Consider the following 18,941-nt stretch of genomic DNA (forward strand, 5'->3'; position numbering starts at 1 on the left):
ATTCTGGCCAAGGTAATGGCAATGAGGATAGAGGATTGTGTCCCGGGGGTGGTCCATGAAGACCAAACTGGGTTTGTGAAGGGGAGACAGCTGAATACGAATATACGGAGGCTGCTAGGGGTAATGATGATGCCCCCACCAGAGGGGGAAGCGGAGATAGTGGTGGCGATGGATGCCGAGAAAGCATTTGATAGAGTGGAGTGGGATTATTTGTGGGAGGTGTTGAGGAGATTTGGCTTTGGAGATGAGTATATTAGATGGGTACAGCTGCTGTATAGGGCCCCGATGGCGAGCGTGGTCACGAATGGACGGGGGTCTGCGTATTTTCGGCTCCATAGAGGGACGAGGCAGGGATGTCCTCTGTCCCCATTATTGTTTGCACTGGCGATTGAGCCCCTGGCAATAGCATTGAGGGGTTCCAGGAAGTGGAGGGGAGTACTCAATGGAGGAGAAGAACACCGGGTATCTCTGTATGCGGACGATTTGTTGTTGTATGTGGCGGACCCGGCGGAGGGGATGCCAGAGATAATGCGGATACTTGGGGAGTTTGGAGAATTTTCAGGATACAAACTGAACATGGGGAAAAGTGAATTGTTTGTGCTGCATCCAGGGGAGCAGAGCAGAGAAATAGAGGACTTACCGCTGAGGAAGGTAACAAAGGACTTTCGCTACTTGGGGCTCCAGATAGCCAAGAATTGGGGTACATTGCATAGGTTAAATTTAACGCGGTTGGTGGAACAGATGGAGGAGGACTTCAAGAGATGGGACATGGTATCCCTGTCATTGGCAGGGAGGGTGCAGGCGGTTAAAATGGTGGTCCTCCCGAGATTCCTCTTTGTGTTTCAGTGCCTCCCGGTGGTGATCACGAAGGCTTTTTTCAAAAGGATTGAGAAGAGTATCATGAGTTTTGTGTGGGCCGGGAAGACCCCGAGAGTGAGGAAGGGATTTTTGCAGCGTAGTAGGGATAGGGGGGGGCTGGCACTACCGAGCCTAAGTGAGTACTACTGGGCCGCCAATATCTCAATGGTATGTAAGTGGATGGGAGAAGAGGAGGGAGCGGCGTGGAAGAGATTGGAGAGGGCGTCCTGCAGGGGGACTAGCCTACAAGCCATGGCGACGGCGCCGTTGCCGTTCTCGCCTAAGAAATACACCACAAGCCCGGTGGTGGTGGCTACTCTGAAAATTTGGGGGCAGTGGAGACGGCATAGGGGAAAGACGGGAGCCTCGGTGTGGTCCCCGATAAGAAATAACCATAGGTTTGCTCCGGGGAGAATGGATGGGGGATTTGGAACATGGCAAAGAGCAGGAGTAACACAATTGAGAGATCTGTTTGTAGATGGGACGTTTGCAAGTCTGAGAGCGCTGCCGAAAAATATGGGTTGCCCCAAGGGAATGCATTCCGGTATATGCAACTGAGGGCTTTTGCAAGGCAACAGGTGAGGGAATTCCCGCAGCTCCCGAGGCAGGAGGTGCAGGACAGAGTGATCTCAAAGACATGGGTGGGGGACGGTAAGGTATCAGACATATATAGGGAAATGAGGGACGAGGGGGAGATTATGGTAGATGAGCTGAAAGGGAAATGGGAAGAGCAGCTGGGGGAGGAGATTGAGGAGGGGCTGTGGGCTGATGCCCTAAGTAGGGTAAACTCATCGTCCTCGTGTGCCAGGCTAAGCCTGATACAATTTAAGGTGTTACACAGGGTGCATATGACTGGAGCACGGCTCAGTAAATTTTTTGGAGTAGAGGATAGGTGTGCGAGATGCTCGAGAAGCCCAGCGAATCACACCCACATGTTCTGGTCATGTCCGGCACTACAGGGGTTTTGGGTGGGGGTGACAAAGGTGCTTTCGAAGGTGGTGGGGGTCCAGGTCGAACCAAGCTGGGGGTTGGCTATATTCGGGGTTGCAGAAGAGCCGGGAGTGCTGGAGGCGAAAGAGGCTGATGTTTTGGCCTTTGCGTCCCTAGTAGCCCGGCGCAGGATACTGTTGATGTGGAAGGAAGCCAAGCCCCCGGGTGTGGAGACCTGGATAAATGACATGGCAGGGTTTATAAAGCTGGAACGGATTAAGTTCGTCCTAAGGGGATCGGCTCAAGGGTTCACCAGGCGGTGGCAACCGTTCGTCGAATACCTCACAGAAAGATAGAGGGAATGGAAAAGAAGAAGACAGCAGCAGCAACCCGGTTGGGGGGGGGGGGGGGGGAACCAGAAGGACTCTCAGGGATGTTAGTGTATAAGTATAATATGTTTTGGTTGTTGTTATAGGTAATTGTATACTGGACTGTTGAATTGTATTTTTGGAGAGTATTTATTTGGGACAAGGCAGTTGCCATTTAGTTTTGTTTTTTAAATTTTGATGTTTATTATTTATTTCTTGTTTAAAAAAACTGGCCATTGTTATTTATATTGTTATATTACTGTGTAAAAGATACACAATGTACTGTTATGGTTGGCCAAAAATTTTGAATAAAATATATATATTTTTTTTTTTAAATCGCTGCAGTGCTGAAGGAGGTCATTTGGCCCATCGGGTCTGCACCAACCCTCTGAAAGGGCACACATCCTATCCTAGCCCCCTAACCACCTAAATAGCACATCTTTGGACACTAAGGGACAATTTATAGCCTGGCCAATCCATCTAACCTGCACATCTTTGGACTTGTCTTTCCTAAAGGCGGTGCTGATGCGCTCACGGGAACAAGTCTCTGAGGAACTGATGAGGCTGCAGAAGGAAAATGAGAGTCTTCAGGGCAAGCACAGCCTACACTCGTCTGTTCTTCAGGAAGGGAGCTTCATTCCACCAGACACTGTGGAGGTAAATTAATCTGTAAATCACAAGAATCAGCCAATTGACTAATTTGTAATAGTTATGAAAGTGAGACATTGGATTGAGCTACTTAGTTCTGGGGAAAATTGGTTTAGCAGGAATGCCTTTTTGCAAGATGTCATTTGAAGAGCATTTATTCCAGCTGCCCAATCCATTTAGTGTATTGTCAGCTTCAGTCTCTTGGATTAAGTGTTCTAGTTGGGAGAAGATTTGTGGTCACTATTGTGAAAGTTTGAGGTTCTCAAGAGCTTGGCAGATTTGAACCCAGCCTGTAAGTTCATTTTAGGAGTTAAAATCCAACTGAAAATGCACAATTCTCAGTTGCGCACATCAAGGTGGGGGGCGCTGGCAGGTTAATGATGGCATGGTGCAGCTTTACCACCTTTTAGTAATCTTTATTGTCACAAGTAGGCTTACATTAACACTGCAATTAAGTTACTGTGGAAAACCTCTCGTCGTCACATTCCGGCGCCTGTTTGGGTACACAGAGGGAGAATTTAGAATGTCCAAATTACCTAACAGCATGCCTTTCGGGGCTTGTTGGAGGAAACCGGAGCACCCGGAGGAAACCCACGCAGACACGGGGAGACCGTGCAGACTCCGCACAGACAGTGACCCAAGCCGGGAATCGAACCTCGGACCTTGGTGCTGTGAAGCAACAGAGCTAACCACTGTGCTACTGTGCCGCCCATACTAATATTTATGGTGTAACCACCTGAGATTTCACTTTTTTCCCACCATTCTAAGGAAGTTTCCATTTTATCTTATTTCATGTAATCTTTGAAGGTTGTGATATCACTGGTGGCTTGTAAAACAGGAAGTTGTTCTACTTCCATGTGGAACTGAAAATGAGGAGGAGTGAGCTTTTAGCGCATGATTGCCCATTTGGTCAGCTGCCAGGTACAAGGCCTACACAAACCTTGCTGGCTCTTCACCAGGATGACACTCTGCAATGGCTACTCGTTTATTTCTTTCTGGCATTCCCTTTTCCCCCAACAGTGACAGTTTTAGGATGGTGTGTGGTGTTCCTCCTGTTGTTTAACCTGTAGTGTTTGTTGCTTTTGTCCACTCTGGTCTGTGACTGAGCTGCCATTTTGGATGCTCGTAAAGTTCTGTCAGTAGCACTGGGTACATATCAAGGCACAGTATGAAAATGCTTCTTAATGACTTGATTTTTTTTTTGAGTGTTGACCTTTTTAAGGGGATTATTGAGCTCAAAAGGAGATCATTCAGCCCCTCATTCCTCTGCTGGCTCTTTGAGAGAGCTATTCAATTAAACCTGGTCCCATGCTCTTTCCCCATAACTCTGTAGTTTTTTTTACTGAAAATCCTGTAGTTTTGATTGAAAACTGATATTGAATCTGCTTCCACCTGCCTGGCAGGCATCCCAACCTTAAAAGTTGTGCTCATCTCCCCTCTAAATCTTTTATCAATTATCTTAAGGTAAAATAACTTGTTGTTTCCTCTTTAAGGGTGGGGAATATCGACAGGAACTGGGTCCTGCAAAGGTTTAAATTCTTTCAGCTATCCAGGTTTCCCAGCTTTAATGTGCTGCTGTGGAGCAACAGCAGGTGAAAGGAGGTAAAATTGTCTTCAAGATGCTTGCCATGTGATCATGGCAGCCGTCTTTGAGTGGGGGGTTATTACTGGTAATGGGTCAACTGACTGCCTTCTCAGCCACTTGTACTTTGCTGATGGGATCTGTCAACGAGGGATGTACTGCTTAAATGGTATTTGCCACTTTATTTCAGGAACTGCATGAATTAGTGCAGAAGTATCGTGAAAATATAATCAGTGTTCGGACAGCAGCTGATCACCTCGAGGAGAAACTAAAGGCAGAAATCCTTTTCCTGAAGGAGCAGATTCAAGCAGAACAGTGTCTGAAGGAGAACATTGAAGAAACGCTACAACTGGAAATAGATAATTGTAAAGAAGAGATTGGTAAGTGAGAAGAAAGAAAATGGCCAGTGCTCACTGGAAAATAGTCAATACTTCCAGTATCAGCAAATCCTGTTTTTGCGGTATGTGTCAGGGCTGAGTTTATTCCGTAAAGAAAGATTTTCCTTAAAACCGATATTTTTCACCCTGGATGGATCATCAGCCGCCAGCCTTTCAGTCTGGTACGTGGACGGGGACAAATTGGCCAATTATAATCTAGCTGTGGAAACACGAGGCTCAGAAATTAAAGGGTCTCTATCTCCCCCCTGAAGAAGAAGTACCTGTAACTGAGAGGGAGGAGGTTGGATCTCAGAACAAGACTCAATGTCACTTGTTGTAGGAGCTGCATCTTCTGTAGATGCTGCCTGCCCGGCCTCGGGAATAGACATATTGCCAAGGGCTGTCGCTGTGGCGTCCCAGGATCTCAGCATCGTCACTTCCGAAAACCCAGAGGATGCGGGGCGGGACGGTGACGCAGTGGTTAGGACTGCTGCCTCACAGCTCCAGGGTCCCGGGTTCAATTCCGGCCTTGAGTCACTTCCTGTGCGGAGTTTGCACTTTCTCCCCGTGTCTGCGTGGGTTTCCTCCGGGTGCTCCGGTTTCCTCCCACAGTCCAAAGATGTGCAGGTTAGGTGGATTGGCCATGATAAATTGACCCTTAGTGTCCAAAAGGTTAGGTGAGGTTACGGAGATGGGGTGGAGGTGTGGGCTTAAGTGGGGTGCTCTTTCCAAGGGCCGGTGCAGACTCTATGGGCCAAATGGTCTCCTTCTGCACTGTAAATTCTATGATTCTATACGGATACCCTGGAGGCGACTAACGGAAAATCCCTCGATGGGTGACAGATCCGGACGGACCACAACGATAAAAAGACAGGATGGGCGTCGGGGACTCTGGCTCTCGAGAGGTATGACTATTCCCAGGTGAGAAGGCAGCATCTACAGAAGATGCAGCTCCTACAACAAGTTCCTCCTTTTTATTGTTCAGGGGGAGTTGGAGACCCGTTAATTTCCTAGCCTCGTGTTTCCACAGCTAGATTATAATTGGCCAATTTATCCCCGTCAATGACTTTAATCACTCTCACTTCCGAGATCTGCCATACTCTGAGAAAATCTCTTCCAGGGATTCACTCCTGTTAAACGCGATGGTGCTCCTTAAAAGTCCGCTGTCTCCGCTTTCCTCCATAACTTATTGATCAGGGCAGAGAGTGTTCAAGTGATTCACATTGTTGAGGGGAGCACCCATAACTAACTAGGCTCACAACTCGATCACCTTTATTCTGTAAAACCGGCATTTTCAATAAAAAGGTACGAGGTAAAAATGGTATTCTATTATATGGGTGAATCAATATTTGCAGATGGATCTTTTATGCCCCTTGTAAACGAATGCAGCAATAACTATTTGAAATGGGGGTTTGTCAAGTGCTTCATTTTAAATACCATTGAATAAATGCTGACAATTAGATTTATTTAAGTTTTTTTTCTATTAAAATTATTTTGGGCAATGAGCATCAATTTGGGCTTCTCAATTTAAGATAAACATTTGTTTACTGTGCAGCGTGTTATGGGCCAGGTTTTGGAGAACCCCAAAGTGTATCATGGAGTTCACCTGCCCCACAACTTTTAATAGATTGTAGTATGGGGAGCACACGGCCCACTCTACAGGTGTGGTAGAGCAGAAATGGAAAAGTATTTTTTAAAGCAAAACAATGTTTATCCCATGAACTCAAGTTAACCTTTTTAAAACATACAGTGAACATCAATTCAAATCTAACCCCCAAAGAATACAACACTAAGTAACCCTTAATAACTTCCCAAACAACATCCAGAAGACAGAAGAAACACCTTTTAACAGAAGCACATTAGGTTTACATTCACTACTGAGAACATTTATAGTTCTGAATTGACCAAATGATCAAGAAATAGCCTTTTCATGGTAGAGAGATCAGCAGTACACCCGCTCTGTCTGGCTTCAGCTCTAACACTGAAAACAAAACTAAAACACACCCTGCAGCAAAGCCTAAAACGAAAGTAAAAAGCTGACAGACAGCCCAGCTCCACCCACACTCTGACATCACTGATGAACACCCATTTCTTAAAGGTACATTTCTTAATCACCCATTTCTTAAAGGTACTCTCACATATTACCTGCCCCCAAGGGGAAAAAATAAACCATCAACTTCAAGATGGTTTCATTTTTCACCTTTCCACTGTCCTTTAAGAAATGCACACAGTCAATATACTTTTTCGTTTAAAAAAAAAACAACACACGCAATAATACAACAATATAGTACAACAATATAGTCCATTTTTTGTTTTTCCTCCTCCAACTGAAATTCTTCTCGATTGACATTCTCTTTGAACAAGAAGGTCCTTGCACGATCCGTCCATTTCTCTACGCCGCGGCATTTCTCTTTAAAGTCAGTTTAGTTCAATCTGATCACAGAGTCCCTTGTAATTCTCCAACGCAAGAGCATTGGTTACCTCAGCTTTCAGGCAGTCCAATACCTGTTGACACTCCGCTGTCCACTAGAATTTGGTACACTTCTTGAGCAAGTCCATCTGTGAAGCCACCACGCTACAAAAATTTTGCACAAATGTGCGATCAAATCCACTCGTGCCAAGAAATTGCATTATTTCCCTTCGTCTTGAGGGTATCGGAAACTCCACAGTGAAAGTGACTTGGGATTTTCCAAATTCACTTTTGCTAGGTTTATCACCAAACCCGCCTCCTGAAGTCTATCGAATAACTCCATCAGATGTTTTAAATGTTCTTTTCATGTCTGGCTGAAAATTACCAGATCGTCGATGTATAGCGCACAATAAGGTAATCCTGAAACAACTTTGTTAGTTAACCGTTGAAATGTGGCTGGGGCATTTTTCATGCCAAATGGCATAACTTTGAATTGGTATATACTATCTGGAGTCACGAAAGCTGAAATCTCCTTCGCCCTTTCAGATAAAGGTACCTGCCAGTAACCTTTAATTAAGTAAATCCAATTTGGAAATAAAAGCTGATTGTCCCACTTTCTCAATGCAATCCTCCAAACGTGGGATAGGATAAGAGTCCGTTCTTGTAACTGCATTAACCTTTCTATAGTCCACACACAACCGTTGGGTACCGTCTGATTTTGGTACCATCACTATGGGTGAGCTCCATTGGCTGCAACCCACTTCAATTATGCCATTTTTAAGCAGACTCTCAATCTCTTTGTTAACCTGTGCCAATTTTAAAGGGTTAAGTCTATATGGATGTTGTTTGATTGGAACAGCATTTCTCACATCTACATCATGTTATAGCCATTTTAGTACTTCCCAATTTATCTCTGCAAACTTGCCCATGTGAAATCAATAACTTTTTCAGGTCAGTCAGTTTTTCCCCTGGAAGGTAACTCAACAATTTATCCCAATTTTTAAGAACATCCTCGTTTTCCAATTCAATTTGAGGTATGTCAAATTCACAGTCATCTTAATTTGGTTCATCACTTTGAGTTAGAATCATTAAAACCTTCTCCTTTTTCCCTCCTTCCCTTTTAAAGTACCTTTTAAGCATATTCACATGACACACTGGGTGAGTCTTCCTTCCAGCTGGTGTTTTTACCACATAATTCACCTCACTTAAATTTCCTTTCAATCTGATAATGTCCACAAAACCTTGCTTTTAAAGGTTCACCTACCACTGGTAACAATACTAAAACTTTATCTCCACTGGCAAAACTACGAACTTTGGATTTCTTGTCCACTGCCCGTTTCATCACATTTTGTGCAACTTTTAAATGTTGTCTAGCCAATTCACCTCTATTTAATCGTGCCCTAAAATTTGACACTTAATCCAATAGTGTAATTTCCGATTTCTCACCCACCAATTATTCCTCAATCAATTTAAGTGGTCCTCTTGCCTCATGACCAAATGTTTATTTCAAAAGGACTAAATTTGGTTGACTCATTAGGTGCATACCTAATTGCAAACAGCAATGGAATCCCTTTATCCCAATCCTCTGGATAATCTTGACAATAAGCCCTCAACATTGTCTTTAATGTCTGATGCCACCTTTCTAACGCTCCCTGCGATTCTGGATGGTACGCAGTTGATAAAAATTGTTTTATTCCTAAGCTATCCATAACTTCTTTAAATAACCTGGAGGTAAAATTTGATCCTTGATCCGATTGTATTTCTGTGGGTAGTCCATATCTAGTAAAGAATTTAAGTAACTCCTCCACAATCTTTTGAGCTGTAATATTACGTTCTGGAATGGCCTCTGGAAACCTAGTAGACACATCCATTATCGTCAAAAGATATTGATTCCCACTTTTCGTTTTGGGAAGCGGTCCTACGCAATCAATTAGGACCCTTGTAAAAGGTTCCTCAAATGCTGGAATGGGTATTAAGGGTGCTGGTTTTATCACTTCTTGAGGTTTCCCTATCACTTGACACGTGTGACATGATTGACAAAATTTAACTCCATCTTTATGTAGTCCAGGCCAATAAAAATGTTTCTGTATTTTAGCTTGAGTTTTCCTTATTCCCAAATGACCTCCCACTGGTACCTCGTGTGCAACTTGCAACACCTCCTTTCTATACCCTACCGGCAATACTACTTGATGAACTTCTGCCCACTTTTCATCTGCCTGCATATGTACAGGTCTCCATTTTCTCATCAAGACATTACTTTTAATAATACACTCTTTTACGGTAATAACACTCTGGTATATACTCAGATTTCTCTTCCGTATATGCCTTCTGATATATCCGTTTTATTTCTATACCTTTCTGTTGTAACTCCGCCACTTTTCCTGAACTAAAAATATCCGTCTCATCTTCCACCTGTTCTTGTTCTTTTTCTTTTTTTTTTAAAATAATATTTTATTGAAAATTTTTGGTCAACCAACACAGTACATTGTGCATCCTTTACACAACATTGTAACAATACAGATAATAATGACCTTTTTTAAATTTAAACAAAAAAAAACAACAAATTAATAAATATTAAATAACAAAAAATAAAAACTAGCCCTAATTGGCAACTGCCTTGTCTCAGGCCACACCCCCCCCCCCCCCCCCAAGTCCTGGGCCGCTGCTGCTGCCTTCTTTGTTCTCCCCTATCTATCTTTCCGCAAGATATTCGACGAACGGTTGCCACCGCCTAGTAAACCCTTGAGCCGACCCCCTTAGGACGAACTTAATCCGCTCTAACTTTATGAACCCCGCCATATCATTTATCCAGGTCTCCACCCCCGGGGGCTTGGCTTCTTTCCACATTAGCAATATTCTGCGCCGGGCTACTAGGGACGCAAAGGCCAAAACATCGGCCTCTTTCGCCTCCTGCACTCCCGGCTCTTGTGCAACCCCAAATATAGCCAACCCCCAGCTTGGTTCGACCCGGACTCCTACTACTTTCGAAAGCACCTTTGTCACCCCCATCCAAAACCCCTGTAGTGCCGGGCATGACCAAAACATATGGGTATGATTCGCTGGGCTTCTCGAGCACCTCGCACACCTATCCTCCACCCCAAAAAATTTACTGAGCCGTGTTCCAGTCATATGTGCCCTGTGTAATACCTTAAACTGAATCAGGCTTAGCCTGGCGCACGAGGACAACGAGTTTACCCTGTTTAGGGCATCTGCCCACATCCCCTCCTCAATCTCCTCCCCTAGCTCTTCTTCCCATTTCCCTTTTAGTTCGTCCATCATAGTCTCCCCTTCGTCTCTCATTTCCCTATATATATCCGACACCTTACCGTCCCCCACCCATTTCTTTGAGATGACTCTGTCCTGCACCTCTTGTGTCGGGAGCTGCGGGAATTCCCTCACCTGCTGCCTCGCAAAAGCCCTCAATTGCATGTACCTGAATGCATTCCCTTGGGGCAACCCATATTTCTCGGTCAGCGCTCCCAGACTCGCAAACTTCCCACCCACAAATAGATCTTTCAATTGCGTTATACCTGCTCTTTGCCACATTCCATATCCCCCATCCATTCCCCCCGGGGCAAACCTATGGTTGTTTCTTATCGGGGACCCCCCCAGTGCTCCGGTCTTTCCCCTATGTCGTCTCCACTGTCCCCAAATCTTCAGTGTAGCTACCACCACCGGACTTGTGGTATAGTTCCTTGGTGAGAACGGCAATGGGGCTGTCACCATAGCCTGCAGGCTGGTCCCCCTACAGGACGCCCTCTCTAATCTCTTCCACGCCGCTCCTTCCTCCTCTCCCATCCACTGACTCACCATTGAAATATTAGCGGCCCAATAATACTCACTTAGGCTCGGTAGTGCCAGCCCCCCCCTATCCCTGCTACGCTGTAAGAATCCCTTCCTCACTCTCGGAGTCTTCCCGGCCCAAACAAAACCCATGATACTCTTTTCTATCCTTTTGAAAAAAGCCTTCGTGATCACCACCGGGAGACACTGAAACACAAAAAAGAATCTCGGGAGGACCACCATCTTAACCGCCTGCACCCTCCCTGCCATTGACAATGCTACCATATCCCATCTCTTGAAATCTTCCTCCATCTGTTCCACCAACCGCGTCAAATTTAGCCTGTGCAATGTGCCCCAATTCTTAGCTATCTGGATCCCCAGGTAACGAAAGTCTCTCGTTACCTTCCTCAACGGTAGGTCTTCTATTTCTCTACTCTGCTCCCCTGGATGCACCACAAACAGCTCACTCTTTCCCATGTTCAATTTATACCCTGAAAAATGCCCAAACTCCCCAAGTATCCGCATTATTTCTGGCATCCCCTCCGCTGGATCCGCCACATATAGTAGCAGATCATCCGCATATAAAGATACCCGGTGTTCTTCTCCTCCCCTAAGTATTCCCCTCCATCCCTTGGAACCTCTCAGCGCTATCGCCAGGGGCTCAATCGCCAGTGCAAACAGTAATGGGGACAGAGGACATCCCTGCCTTGTCCCTCTATGGAGCCGAAAATATGCCGATCCCCGTCCATTCGTGACCACACTCGCCACTGGGGCCCTATACAACAGCTGCACCCATCTAACATACCCCTCTCCAAACCCAAATCTCCTCAACACCTCCCACAGATAATCCCACTCCACTCTATCAAATGCTTTCTCGGCATCCATCGCCACTACTATCTCCGTTTCACCCTCTGGTGGGGCCATCATCATTACCCCTAACAACCTCCGTATGTTCGTGTTCAGCTGTCTCCCCTTCACAAACCCAGTTTGGTCCTCATGAACCACCCCCGGGACACATTCCTCTATTCTCATTGCCATTACCTTGGCCAAGACCTTGGCATCTACATTGAGGAGGGAGATTGGTCTGTAGGACCCGCATTGTAGCGGATCCTTTTCCTTCTTTAAAAGAAGCAATATCGTTGCTTCTGACATAGTCGGGGGCAGTTGTCCCCTTTCCTTTGCCTCGTTGAAGGTCCTCGTCAGTAGCGGGGCGAGCAAGTCCAAATATTTTCTGTAAAATTCAACTGGGAATCCGTCCGGTCCCGGGGCCTTTCCCGTCTGCATGTTCCTAATTCCTTTCACCACTTCTTCTACCGTGATCGGTGCTCCCAATCCCATCCTTTCCTGCTCTTCCACCTTGGGAATTTCCAGCCGATCCAAAAACTCCATCATTCTCTCCCTCCCATCCGGGGGTTGAGCTTCATACAATTTTTTATAAAATGTCTTAAACACTTCATTCACTCTCTCCGCTCCCCGCTCCGTCTCTCCATCTTCGTCTCTCACCCCCCCTATTTCCCTCGCTGCTCCCCTTTTCCTCAATTGGTGTGCCAGCAATCTGCTCGCCTTCTCTCCATATTCATACTGTACACCCTGCGCCTTCCTCCATTGTGCCTCTGCAGTGCCTGTGGTCAGCAAGTCAAATTCCACATGCAGCCTTTGCCTTTCCCTATACAGTCCCTCCTCCGGTGCTTCCGCATACTGTCTGTCCACCCTCAAAAGTTCTTGCAACAACCGCTCCCGTTCCTTACTCTCCTGCTTCCCTTTATGTGTCCTTATTGATATCAGCTCCCCCCTAACCACCGCCTTCAACGCCTCCCAGACCACTCCCACCTGAACCTCCCCATTGTCATTGAGTTCCAAGTACTTTTCAATGCATCCCCTCACCCTTAAGCACACCCCCTCATCCGCCATTAGTCCCATATCCATTCTCCAGGGTGGACGCCCTCTTGTTTCCTCCCCTATCTCCAAGTCTACCCAGTGTGGGGCATGATCCGAAATGGCTATAGCCGTATATTCCGTTCCCCTCACCCTCGGGATCAATGCCCTACCCAACACAAAAAAGTCTATGCGTGAATAGACTTTATGGACATAGGAGAAAAACGAGAACTCCTTACTCCTAGGTCTACTGAATCTCCACGGGTCCACCCCTCCCATCTGCTCCATAAAATCCTTAAGCACCTTGGCTGCTGCCGGCCTCCTACCAGTCCTGGACTTCGACCTATCCAGCCTTGGTTCCAACACCGTGTTAAAGTCTCCCCCCATTATCAGCTTTCCGGTCTCTAGGTCTGGGATGCGTCCTAGCATTCGCCTCATAAAATTGGCATCGTCCCAATTCGGGGCATACACGTTTACCAACACCACCATCTCTCCCTGTAATTTGCCACTCACCATCACGTATCTGCCCCCGTTATCCGCCACTATAGTCTTTGCCTCGAACATTACCCGCTTCCCCACTAATATAGCCACCCCCCTGTTTTTCGCATCCAGCCCCGAATGGAACACCTGCCCTACCCATCCTTTGCGCAACCTAACCTGATCTATCAGTTTCAGGTGCGTTTCCTGTAACATGACCACATCTGCTTTAAGTTTCTTAAGGTGTGCGAGTACTCGTGCCCTCTTTATCGGCCCGTTAAGCCCCCTCACGTTCCACGTGATCAGCCGAGTTGGGGGGCTTCCCACCCCCCCCCTTGCCGGTTAGCCATCATCTTTTTCCAGCTTCTCGCCCAGTTCCCACGCGGCTTTATTTCTCCCAGACGGTGCCCCCCCGCCCATCCTTTCCCGCACCCACTCCCCCCTTTCCCCAGCAGCAGCAACCCAGTAATTCCCCCCCCCCCCCCCCCCCCCCCCGCTAGACCCCCCGCTAGCGTAATTACTCCCCCCATGATGCTCCCAGAAGTCAGCAAACTCTGGCTGACCTCGGCTTCCCCCCGTGATCACGGCTCGCCCCGTGCGGCGCCCCCTCCTTCCTGCTTCTCTATTCCCGCCATAATTATCATAGCGCGGGAACCAAGCCCGCGCCTCTCCCTCGGCCCCGCCTCCCATGGCCAACGCCCCATCTCCTCTCCCTCCCCACCTCCCCCCATCACCACCTGTGGGAGAAAGAAAAGTTACCATACCGCAGGATTAATCATACAATCCCTCTTCGCCCCCCCCCCCCCCCCCCACTCGTCCCACCACTTTGTCCAAACGTTCATTTTCGTAGTCCAATTATTCCAATTTTTCTTCTACAATAAAAGTCCACGCTTCATCCGCCGTCTCAAAGTAGTGGTGCCTCCCTTGATATGTGACCCACAGTCTTGCCGGTTGCAGCATTCCAAACTTTATCTTTTTTTTGTGAAGTACCGCTTTGGCCCGATTAAAGCTCGCCCTCCTTCTCGCCACCTCCGCACTCCCATCTTGATAGACGCGGATCACCGCGTTCTCCCATTTACTACACCGAGTTTTCTTCGCCCATCTAAGGACCATTTCTCTATCCTTAAAACGGAGAAATCTCACCACTATGGCTCTGGGAGCTTCTCCTGCTCTCGATCCTCGCACCATAACTCGGTATGCTCCCTCCACCTCCAACGGACCCGTCGGGGCCTCCACTCCCATTAACGAGTGCAGCATCGTGATCTCATATGCCCCGACGTCCGCCCCCTCCACTCCTTCAGGAAGGCCAAGAATCCTCAAGTTGTTCCTCCTTGCGTTATTTTCCAGTGCCTCCAACCTCTCCACAGATCGTTTCTGGTGTGCCTCCTGTATCTCCGACTTCACCACCAGGCCCTGTATGTCGTTTTCATTCTCTGCTGCTTTCGCCTTCACGACCCGAAGCTCCTGCTCCTGGGTCTTTTGTTCCTCTTTCAGCCCTTCAATCGCCTGTAATATCGGGGCCAACAACTCTTTCTTCATTTCCTTTTTTATCTCCTCCACGCAGCGTTTCAAAAACTCTTGTTGTTCAGGGCCCCATATGAAACTGCCACCTTCCGACGCCATCTTGGTTTCTGCTTGCCTTCCTTGCCGTTGTTCCAAAGGATCCGCTGCAATCCGGCCACTGTCCTCTCCTTTTTCCATCCGTGTCCAGGGGGAACACCCTTCTGGTTTACCGCACGGTGTTTTCAGCCGTTAAAATTGCCGTTGGGGCTCCTATCAAGAGCCCAAAAGTCCGTTTCACAGGGAGCTGCCGAAACGTGCGACTCAGCTGGTCATCGCCGCACCCGGAAGTCGTTCTTGTTCTTTTTCAACCATCTGATCGTTTCTGATAATTGCACTTCAACTTCATCTTCACTCTTTGATTTCTCCTCTTGTCCTAACCTGTGGAGTTTGCGACCTTGTTACCACACAATCCGGAAAAATCCCAGGATATTCATCCTTCAGCACTTCAGTTGTCTGATTTGCCACTGGCTTATCCACCACAGTAGGCATCACTTCCACCTGCGATCCAGCTATATCATTACCCAAGATAAACTATTCCTGGACAAGATAGTTTCTCTATTACTCCTACTACCACTTCACCACTTTTCACTGGACTTTCCAACCTTACCTTATATAATGGAACACTACTCCTCTCACCCTGAATTCCACATTACCACCTTTTCTGGCAACATTTTTCCCACATGATACACATGAGTAAACTTTACCCACACAAGTAAATTCTTTAAAGAGATCTGGCACCTTCTTCTCAATCACCTCTTGATCAGGCTGTACAATCTTTTGCACCTCCTTCGCTTCACTTGGGCTTTCCTTTACCACTTAACAAACCCCACTGTCTTATCCTGTTTTACCACATCAGCCTTCCCAGTGCTTTTCTTCAATCACCAACACTGACTACATGGCCTAGTTTCTTCGTGAAAACATTTGAAATTTTTCATTTCTTTTCCACCCTCCTGGATTTCTTTTTTAATCTGAGGTACACTCTCCTTATTATCTCCCATCAGATCACCTTTACCTTTACCACTTGAGTATTTCTCATGTCCCCAGTTTCTATCCCTCTCAGGCTGAAACTGATGTCGGAAACCAAGCTTTGATTTATGAACTAATGCATAATCATCTGCCATTTCTGCTGCTAATCTCTCAGTTTTAACCCTCTGCTCTTCCACATGAGTTCTCACTACATCAGGAATTGAATTTTTCAGCTCCTCCAAAAGTATAATTTCTCTGAAAGCGTCATACGTTAGGTCTATTTTCAAAGCCCTTATCCACCTATCAAAATTACTCTGTTTGAGCCTTTCAAACTCCATGTATGTTTGACCAAATTCTTTCCTTAAATTTCTAAACCTTTGTCTGTAGGCTTCAGGCACTAGTTCATATGCACCTAAGATGTATTTTTTAACCTCCTCATATGTCCTAGGTACCTCCTCCGGTAGTGATGCAAACACTTCACTCACCCTACCTATCAGCTTTGTTTGAATCACTAATACCCACATGTCCTGTGGCCATTTCATTTGTTTAGCTACCTTCTCAAATGAAATGAAAAAGGCTTCCACCTCTTTCTCTTCAAACCTTGGTAATAGTTGGACACATTTAAATAGATCCCTACCAAGCCTTCGACTATGATGCTCTTTCTCACTATCCTCATCACTATCATCCAACTGTACGTTTCCCTTTACGTCTGCCAATTTTAACTGACTGTCATGTTTCATGGCCATTTTCCGAAGTTCAACTCTCTTTATCTTTTTCCCTGATCTGTACCTCCCTTTCTTCCTCCTTTTCTTTTTCCCCTCTAACTCTTTCCGCTCTCTTTCTTTTTCCTCTTTTGTATTCAAGCTACTTTAATTCTTTCTCATGTTCAAGGTGCTTAATCTGCAACTGGATCTTTGCCATTTCTAATGAGTCACACTGTCTCTCAGGCAACTTTAAATGCTGAGCCACCGCCATAATTACCTCATATTTTTGCATTTTATCAGGTAATGTTAACTGCAATGTTTTTGCCATATCTCTCAGTCTGCTTTTAGTTTCTGTCCGTAAGGCACTGTGTGTGACCGTCTCCACCCCCAACTTCTGAGCCGCTGAAAGAGCCATTGTCCACAACACACTCCCTACTTAAACTGAAATATCACACCCGAAAAGCAACCACAATATGCTTACCCCTCACTGCCTTTAAGTTCACGAAGCCAATCCAATAGATAGACTTTTATCCCGGACGAGCCCCCAATTTGTTATGGGCCAGGTTTTAGAGAACCCCAAAGTGTATCATGGAGTTCACCTGACCCACAACTTTTAATAGACTGTGGTATGGGGAGCACACGGCCCACTCTGCAGGTGTGGTACAGCAGAAATGGAAAAGTATTTTATAAAGCAAAACTATGTTTATTCTATGAACTCAAGTTAGCCTTTTTAAAACATAGTGAACATCTTGGCAACCATCAATTCAAATATAACCCCCAAAGAATACAACACTAAGTAATCCTTAATAACTTCCCAAACAACATCCAGAAGACAGAAGAAACACCTTTTAACAGAAGCACATTAGGTTTACATTCACTACTGAGAACATTTATAGTTCTGAATTGACCAAATGATCAAGAGATAGTCTTTTCATGGCAGAGAGATCAACAGTACACCCGCTCTGTCTGGCTTCAGCTCCAACACTGAAAACAAAACTAAAACACACCCTGCAGCAAACAGCCTAAAACGAAGATAAAAAGCTGACAGACAGCCCAGCTCCACCCACACTCTGACATCACTGATAAACACCCATTTCTTAAAGGTGCATTTTTTAAACACCCATTTCTTAAAGGTACTCTCACATGACAAGCATTCCTTTCATTGTATTTATAAAAAATTCTTAATGCATTTAAGCTTTTGCCAGAAAAGCCAGCATTTATTGTGCATTCCTAATTGTCCATGGCGTTGTGGTGGTGAGCTACCTCGTGTTAGCTGAGTAGATTGCTAGGCTGTTTCAGAGGTGTAGTTGACTTTTAAAACATGCCTTTGAGTCTGGAGTCACAAATAGGCTAGATCGATTAAGCACGACAGATTACCTTCCCCAAAGGGCATTAGTGAATATCATTAGTTATTATGCCACTGGCACTACGGTGATGCTACCATATTAATTCTGAATTTAAATTGCCCTGCAATCGTCGGGGGATTTGAACTCCTATCACTAGTCAAGGCCACTCTAACTAGTCCAGGAACATGCTATTGTTGTTATAACATATAAACATATCTGAAATTTATATTTCCTTTGACAGACTGTTAGGAATAGGCACTTGGCACAGTTGGCATTGCTGCCTGCGGCGCTGAGGACCAGGGTTCAATCACGGCCCTGGGTCACTGTGGAGCTTGCACATTCTCCCCGTGTCTGCGTGGGTTTCACCCCCACAACCCAAAGATGTGCAGGTTAGGTGGATTGGCCACACTAATAATAATCGCTTATTGTCACAAGTAGGCTTCAATTAAGTTACTGTGGAAAGCCCCTAGACACCACATTCCGGCGCCTGTTCGGGGAGGCCGGTACGGGAATTGAACCTGCGCTGCTGGTATTGTTCTGCATTGCAAGCCAGCTATTTAGCTCACTGTGCTAAACCAGCCCCTTAATTGGGAAAAAAAATATTAATTGGGTACTCTAAATTTATTTTTTTAAAGAAGGAATTGTGTTATTATTGTTCAGTTATTAGAAGCGGGTTAAAAGGTAATTGACTTCAGTTTTTCGGATGTCAGTTTGGCTCATTGAGTTCATGTGAGGCTAGAATCTTGTGCTGCAGATGATTAGTTTGAAACTAGTGCTGCATGAGGGTATTTCTCAAGATGTGGGCTGGCGATGTAACATTACTACACCATTGGATAAATCAGGTGATGGAGTGACTTTTGCTTACTCAGCCTGTGCCATCTAACATGTGATTTGTTTCTGCAGAATCGGAACCCAGGCGGTTTGATTGATTTTATGTAGTGCTGTAAAGTGAAAAGTCTGTCTGCAGTTAGCAACATTTGGTCAACAGAAGTAACAAATGAATGGCCCAGCCCAAGTTTTACTCTATTTTGTTTTGCACATTTGAGTCCAGCAT

At 45.8% G+C, this 18,941-nt stretch overlaps 1 protein-coding gene across 6 annotated transcripts in view; it reads left to right on the top strand.

Annotated features, from left to right (window-relative positions):
- The window catches only part of rabep1 (rabaptin, RAB GTPase binding effector protein 1), a 234,420-nt gene that overhangs the window by 158,849 nt on the left and 56,630 nt on the right, over nucleotides 1–18,941 (top strand). For all 6 annotated transcript variants that reach the window (XM_072469129.1, XM_072469133.1, XM_072469131.1 and 3 more), the window contains exons 13-14: nucleotides 2,673–2,813; nucleotides 4,577–4,766. In XM_072469129.1, coding sequence (XP_072325230.1) covers nucleotides 2,673–2,813; nucleotides 4,577–4,766 — 331 coding nt within the window. The remainder of the gene's footprint in view (nucleotides 1–2,672; nucleotides 2,814–4,576; nucleotides 4,767–18,941) is intronic.

Source organism: Scyliorhinus torazame, chromosome 12 (genome assembly GCF_047496885.1).
Source record: "Scyliorhinus torazame isolate Kashiwa2021f chromosome 12, sScyTor2.1, whole genome shotgun sequence".
NCBI classification, from domain to species: Eukaryota; Metazoa; Chordata; class Chondrichthyes; order Carcharhiniformes; family Scyliorhinidae; genus Scyliorhinus; species Scyliorhinus torazame.